Source organism: Pygoscelis adeliae, unplaced genomic scaffold, assembly GCF_000699105.1.
Source record: "Pygoscelis adeliae isolate BGI_AS28 unplaced genomic scaffold, ASM69910v1 Scaffold62, whole genome shotgun sequence".
In the NCBI taxonomy this organism is placed as follows: Eukaryota; Metazoa; Chordata; class Aves; order Sphenisciformes; family Spheniscidae; genus Pygoscelis; species Pygoscelis adeliae.
In genome coordinates, this window is record NW_008824401.1 from 3,641,534 (window position 1) to 3,649,440 (window position 7,907).

Sequence of the window (7,907 nt, forward strand, 5' to 3'; positions counted from 1 at the left end):
TTAGCAACTTCATCCACCAGTTCCTTCAGGACCTGCGGATGGATCTCATCGGGTCCCATGGACTTGTGCACCTTTAGGTACCTTAGATGGTCTCGAACCTGATCTTCCCTCACAGTGGGTGGCTCTTCATTCTCCTAGTCCCCGCCTTTGCCTTCTGTGGCTTGAGTGATGAGGCTCGAGCACTTGCTGGTGAAGACCAAGGCAAAAAGTCATTGAGTACCTCCGCCCTCTCCGTACGCCTCAGTCTTCCCTAGGGATTCCCTCCATGGCTAAAGATCTCAACACTGCCAAGATTTTTCTAAGCTTTACCCCCAATCTCCTCCATCACTATTTAAGCCAGTTATTTCTGGCTTAATCTTATCTGTGCATCACGGACATTAAAGAAAGCAGCCCATGCACACAAAAATATATTCCTTACAAATATTGTCTGTACATTTGCAGACTTATCTTCTCTTGTTCAGCTCCTCTCTAGAGTCAACTGCAGTCCTTCACATCATATTTTACAGCCTCTGGACTGGGAGCCACTGACCCCAACCCGGCCACCTCCACCAGCTCCAGGGGGGAAGGCAGGAAGACCATGGGTGGGCAGGGTTGGCTGTTCCCTTTCCCTTGCTAATCTCCCTGCTCCCACCTATTTTACGCCTTCCCATTTCTTCATATGTGAGCTGTGGTGCCAAAGGGGCATCCCTGCACCCTGGGCCCCAATTTGGGGTGGAGGGAGGGGATTTGCACGGCTGTCCCCTGTGCCAAAAGGAGAACTTTAAATAGCCTTCGAGTCAACCTGTAATCGGTTTCCTTGCACATGCAGCTCCTTCTTCAATACAAACCTGCCCCTGCCTTGCATTTTGCCACTTTTTAAGTGAGACCTGGAGAGATGGCCCCAGCCTTTGCACAGCACTGCACCCATCTGCAGAGGATGGTGTCAGACATGGCAGGAGGGTCCCCCACATCACTGTACAGAGGTACCCCATAGCTCATGCTCCAAAATCCGTCCTCTGTGGGAGCAGGTTGAGCACTGTCACAGAGACAGACCAGCCAGCTACAGAAGTCGCTTGCTGAGCCCTTTAACAATACACTAGCAAATTTTTTTTTCTTTTTACATGGCTTTCAGGGATGATATAAGATTTAATAATGTTGCTTTAAAGGCATTATCAAAATTTTGGTGCTATTCAATGTATTTTCTAAAATAGCAGCTGTGGCTCTCAACTTTCATCTAAAAAGAAAATTACCCTGGCCTGCCCGTGCCCTTGGAAGGACTCTTACACAGGGGAACATGGCCAGCTGCAAAGCTTACAAATTAAAATTAAAAGTTGAAAAAATTTCTTTCAGTGTCATGCCTTTTTAAACCGATTTCACAACTTGTGGGGGGTCTGCATCAGTTTCTTTAATCTGTACCACTATCTCCTTACTGCCGTGCTTGGCCAGCCTTACTTGAAGCCACCGCACCACAGATTGAGCTGCCTGGGGGCACTTCATAATGTGGTTCAACTGCACATTGAAAAGCCAGCTTTTACACTGACACAGCCCTCATATGCAGCACTGCCCTTTCACAAGCTGACATGCCAGCAAACAGCAAATGCACAGCACATGTCCCACCACCCCATCCCAAGAATGTATCTTTATTGCATTACATATTATTGTATTTAGTCAGATCCTCTGGTTTGCCATTGCAGTGCAATACTAACGCTTTAATGCTCGGGGAATAGCTTCACCTGTGGCAAGACCCTCATGCCTCAAGCAGCCCATTGCTCCAAGAAGCCCAAAACCCTCTGGGCAATCCGGCAGGGATTCAGCAGCAGCAGGGCTGCCCCCGCAGCCTTCCACCCTCCTGCTCTTGCTGGGAAGCAGGCACCTGCTTATCAGTTGCCAGAGTTGTCTATTTTCTACCTTAATTTCATTCCAAAGCACAGATAGAGTATCTGCTTCAACACGCATGCTGCAAACACACAGCTACGGACGAGCACAACCAGGGCAGACCAGCTGGATGAGCCACACTTCCAGAAGTTGCTTTAAGAAACGTGAGGACAGAATTGAAGCCAAATGCAGCAAAATTTGGCATAACTAGATGTATTTAGGGAACTTGCTATACATTACAAGCTGAAAAGCAGAGGGGAGGAAGACAGCTTAGATTTGATGATGTGCAGGTTCAAAGGCTGCCGAGAAGCTGGTTTAGATGACAATACTGGTTTAGATGACAATACCTCATTAACGACCGGTATCCAGTATTTTATTTTCATATCTACACTGGTAAGAAATGGTGTTCAACAGCATAGGCTGAAACTCAACTCTGTCAGTGAAGATTTTAGTACTAACTCATAAAAGAAGAAAGCCCTCAGCAGAGTCCTACAACAGCAGGGTCTTCACATGCTTTTGGGAAAAGAGTGCTATTCAGATATTGCTCAAAAAGTCCCAAGACTGGCAAAAAAAAGTCTCCTTCCAGACCCTGAGAAGCTATGAAGCACCTTTTGCAGAGCAGTTCCCGCTGGTCTGGGAGGACAACCACGTGCCAGCTCCACGCAAACAAAGAGCATCTGTGATATCCAGCACTCCCCTCCTACACCCAGCACTACCTCGGCTCACATGCTAATTAAACAAAATTAGTAGGACAAAGTCCACATTGTCCGATATTTCAGTCACCCCACAATATCCCTTTAAAAAAATCTATGGGCAATGCGTAAGCAGCACAGGTATTGCAAACATAAAATGTTAATTAATTTCTAATATTTGAAACTTTGAGATGACTTTTCAAGCACAATCTTAAATCTGCCCTGGTGGCAAGAGCACCTCTTGGCCCCTATGTTACGGATAATGCTATGGAGGGTTTTTTGACTTCCCAACCCCCCTGAAGATGGGCCTTATCTTATTTAGATTCCTCTCAGGAGGCGGTGAAAATCTTCATTACAAGGACGCTTCTAACTCCTTTCGATAAAATACTTGGGCATGGCAGGTGACAGCAGCTGTCTGAGTTGGTGCCACAAAACCGCTAGTTGCAAACACAGATGCTCACCTGAGCCTTACCATGCTTCAGCAGAACTGAGCATGGGCTTACCATCCTTGATTACTGATAAACAGCAGTGCTTTCCCCAGGGCATAAACAGATAAAACACAATCAAGCAAAATCTGGAAGAGAGGATTTGGTGGGGGATTCTTGTTTGGTTGGTTGGGGGCTGTGGGTTTGCCTTTTTTTTTTTAATTAAAAAACCCAAAAAGTGCATTTCTCGCTTTCTTTTACCTCACTGCAAACCTTTTGTCCTTTCCAGGTAATATCATTGGTTCCGGGATCTTTATTTCACCAAAAGGAGTTTTGGAGCACACTGGCTCAGTAGGACTCGCTCTCATTATTTGGGTGCTTGGTGGCGGGGTGGCTGCCCTTGGCTCGCTATGTTATGCTGAACTTGGAGTCACTATCCCCAAATCAGGAGGGGATTATTCCTATGTCACAGAGATTTTTGGTGGGTTAGCTGGGTAAGTACCCTATCTCTATAAAGTAATTTGAAAACATGTTTATACTAAGTATATTAAGTGTGGAAGAGATATCTGACTTGGAAGAGACAGGAAACATTTGTCAGTAAAATGCTTTTACAAAGTCATTCTTTCTGCTCTCATTAGAAATACCAAATTGCCCCTACGCAGAGCTACGGATGCTTTCACTTCCCTCTCTGACTCAATAAAGTCCATGAAAGGAAGGAACAGTGCTGTAAATGACTCTGTGTCCAAGTGACATTCCTGCGTACCAACCATAAATGATTAGTACCTTATATTGAGGAGCTTCATGCACCAGGGAAGCCAGGCTGGAGCTACTTCCCATAAGCCAAAGTCCTCCTTTAACTATCAGTGCAGAAGGCAGCAAATATTTCTCTGGCATTACATTGTGAGACTTTCCTACAGTAGAATACAGAAAATTGCTGGAGAAAGAGATTTGCCCACAGAAGTGTCTCAGGCACAGGTGCCTGCTTGCAGCGCTGCCTCACTTACTGCAACTGTACAAAATAAGCATTGTAAATTCAAGGAGGGGGAAATGCTAACTCAGGGAATGATTTCTCTTTGAAAATACCACGAATGGAATAGTGTAGCTAAGGGAGGAAGGGACAAGGAAGAAGAGGTAATCATTTATATTTGACTGTATATTTTATTGTGTCTTCAACAAGAAAAATTAAATCAATAGCCTGTACTCACAGCTCACTAGAGAAGCACCAAAACTTTCTGACCAGCTCGCTTACTTGCAAGTAAAGAGGCCATGCCACATGTTGGTGTTTTATTTGTGAAAAATAAGCACCGTAACTGCAAACTAGACAAAGAAGAAGGAAAACAAGAAAAGAATATTCCTTCTCATTTGAGAAGGAAAACAAACTTGTAAGAGTTGAGCTGGCTGCTGAGCTAGAGTAAGTAAGCACAGGCTTAACGCTGGCAGGCTGTCGCCCCGTCCCATGCGCTGTGCCCTTGCTCGTGCCTGCCTCGGCTCAGTGCCACCTGGGCACAGCCAGCATCTGAAAACATGCTAGGTGACAAGGTAGTTTTCTGATGCTTGTCAGACTTAAGCAGTTGCTTTATACTAGTTCTCATGAAAGTCTGTTTCTTCAGTTGGAGGAATCACTCCTCTGAACCTTGTCCCACTTTGCATAGAAAATTACACTGGCATCACAGCATGGACTGAGGTAATAACAACATTGGCTTGGTTAGCCAAAATCTCAACTCATCTTCACTGAGGTTTGTTCTCTCATGGAGGGCAGGAGCTGCATGGTAAAGCCCCTGCTCCCCCAGGACACTGCAGCAGGCGGTCAGCAGCTTCCCCGTCACCTGCTCCTGGGAACAGAGTCTGCAAGCAAGGACCATGAAAACAACAGAGCATAAAACTGCACAAGTGGTCACAAGTGCTATCCTGGGAATATCACTGTGAGGGAGGCCAGAAACCACCAGAGTTTCACAAAACCAAAAGAATTATGCTTTCTAGGGGAGAAAAAGAAAAAGTAGAAATCAAGTACAACTAAACCTGGCTTTAGTTGTTCCTCAGCTCACTCTCTGTAACACATTAGGTGCTGGAGCGTGTCCAGAGAAGGGCAACGAGGCTGGTGAGGGGTCTGGAGAACAAGTCTTATGAGGAGCGGCTGAGGGAGCTGGGGTTGTTTAGCCTGGAGAAAAGGAGGCTGAGGGGAGACCTCATTGCTCTCTACAACTACCTGAAAGGAGGTTGTAGCGAGGTGGGTGTTGGTCTCTTCTCCCAAGTAACTGGCGATAGGATGAGAGGAAATGGCCTCAAGTTGCACCAGGGGAGGTTTAGATTGGATGTGAGGAAAAATGTCTTTACTGGAAGAGTGGTGAAACATTGGAACAGGCTGCCCAGGGAAGTGGTTGAGTCACCATCCCTGGGAATATTTAAAAGACGTGTAGATGCGGCACTTAGGGACATGGTTTAGTGGGCATGGTGGTGTTGGGTTGACGGTTGGACTCGATAATCTTAGAGGTCTTTTCCAACATTAATGATTCTATGTTCAGAGAATTTGCATGGTACCAGAAAGCACCAGGCTATGCAATTACTGTAACAAATCACACGCCCGTTGATTGATCGCTACCCAGCATTTACCTGGGGACAGAGCAACACTCTCACCTCACAAAGCAGGGACCTCTGCTGTGGCAGCAGCTCACTTAGCATCCAGGCTTGCAATGCACAAGCAATATCAAAAAAGCACAACCTTGTCACCTGAAGGGAAGCAGTGCTCCCATTCTTGCTTTGCAAAGAGACTTTACCTTTTCTCCCAAGAAAATAAACCACATTGTAAGTATGACAAAGGGTTGCCTTAGGCAAGAAGCCTCCAGGTAGGTTTTAGTGCAAAAAGGGGGGGGCTCAGCCATATTTTCCAGTAAAGCCGGGCTGGGATTGCACCCTGCTGCACTTTGCTGAGCCACCACCGAAAGCCTGCAGCTTTGGGGAACTCTCACAGGCACCTTCAGTTTTCCACTTTGGAAGTGGCCATTCCCCCACTGGCACTCACGCGTGGGGCTCTGAGCTAAAAGGGACCCTTTGGGAGCCTGCACTGTGCGTCCCCTGAGGAAGAAAACACTGCTTCTCCCGAAGCTCAATTTTCTCTTCTGATTTAATCCTTCTACAGCAAAGAACATAAAATTCAGCACACAAAGCTTTAGTGCATCTGCCAAAGGATTTTCCCAATGGCAGATCTGGATGGTTTGGTCTATTCACACAAAGTTGTTTATTGTAGGAGCACGTGCCATACCCACCCAGACCACGACATCTCCTCTTCACTTCTGTTGTCTTGTCCCTGCCCCCCAAAATCCTCCCCATTTATTATGTTTTCCTGCACAGGTATAAGGAACAAAGAAGTACTATTTGATTTTAACAGCCATTAGAGTACTACATACCCCAGCTTCTGTGCCTGCCAGTATTGATAGTTGGTTGCATAAATTAAAAAAAAATCATAACACCGCTAGGTGTGATGTAAGAAGGTGAATAGAATAAAAAAAGAGAGAGGCAGGAGAGGGCCACCTCCTGAACTGGCAGAAGCTCTGCTGCAGAGCAGCAGCCCTGCTCCAAGTCTGAGTACAGCTAAAGGACAGCACACGAAATGCTGCTGAAAGCAGTGGTGATGGCAAAACTCAGCTGGAGATTACCCTGCAGAGGGGACACTCCCTGGCAGCTCCGGCCAGGGGAGAAGGAAGAGGCAAGGGAGGGCTTTTGTTGCACTGGGCTCTGGTCAGGCCAGAGAGCAGACTTCCTGGTTTTATCTTCATTTAGAAATCACCTTAGTTTTAAATAGCATTTGTGTATGAGCACACTAACTGCAGGGAATGTGTCACATCCCGTGCTGCTGGAGCCATCTGAGTGCAGCTCATCTTATATGCATATGGGCTTGCATGTCTGTATAGATCATAAAAAGAACATTACCCAAAGTAGTAAACAATAGGCTTAATATGTATTCTCGCAGAAGACGATGAACAAATTCAGCTTCATGAAAAACCCACTAGTGCATTTCTCACAAATAGAACCTCTTCTGAATGCTCAGCAATAACGTTGCAACTAACATAGCTGCTTTACTAGCAGTGACTGATGACTAGACATACATCCTTGCTAAAAATCAATAGTATTGAAATCAGCAGAGAGCTCTAAGCCAAAGCTTTGATAAGTGTCACTCCAGACTGCAAGTAAAACATGCTTCAAATATACTCCTATGTTTCCTTTTTGTTGTTGTTGTTGCAAAAATCTAAACTTTCCAAAGGCAATAATTCTTTCAGCAGGGTAGGATAATATTAATAATATTGAAACTAGCTCCAACTTTCTTAAACCAGTTCAGCTTTTCCTGTGACAAGGTGATGTGTACTACAGCATCTATTTCAAACTGTTTCCTTTTGTTAATGACACACAAGCAGGGTACACTCTAATTTTCTATTTTCACAGGCTGCTTTGACTCCATGATATTTTATATCTAACATGAGATCCTCGTGGGAGTACAGGCACATCCCAAATATATGTTTGAGAACCAATTTCACCAAGTCCACTAGACTGTTAGAGACCCAGATCAAAACATGCTGTTCATTTCTTTCCACAGGTGAGGAAATTAGTATGCAGAGATATCTGAAAAAAACTCAGTTTTGGTCCAGGGATGACTGGCGCTTCCACATGAATGCTACACCTTCCCAAAAGCAGCATGTCCCACCACAGATTGTCACTTATTCCAGCATGTTTCTAAAATGGAGGGGGGGAGGGAGTCTAATTAGAGATCATAGAATCATTAACGTTGGAAAAGACCTCTAAGACCATCAAGTCCAACCATCAACCCAACACCACCATGCCCACTAAACCATGTCCCTAAGCGCCTCATCTACACGTCTTTTAAATATTCCCAGGGATGGTGACTCAACCCCTTCCCGGGGCAGCCTGTTCCAATGTTTAACCA

At 45.4% G+C, this 7,907-nt stretch overlaps 1 protein-coding gene across 1 annotated transcript in view; it reads left to right on the plus strand.

Moving 5' to 3' along the window:
- Positions 1 to 7,907, plus strand: part of SLC7A10 (solute carrier family 7 (neutral amino acid transporter light chain, asc system), member 10) — a 29,916-nt gene that overhangs the window by 7,312 nt on the left and 14,697 nt on the right. Inside the window, exon 2 of the mRNA XM_009320322.1 lies at positions 3,261 to 3,465. Coding sequence (XP_009318597.1) covers positions 3,261 to 3,465 — 205 coding nt within the window. The remainder of the gene's footprint in view (positions 1 to 3,260; positions 3,466 to 7,907) is intronic.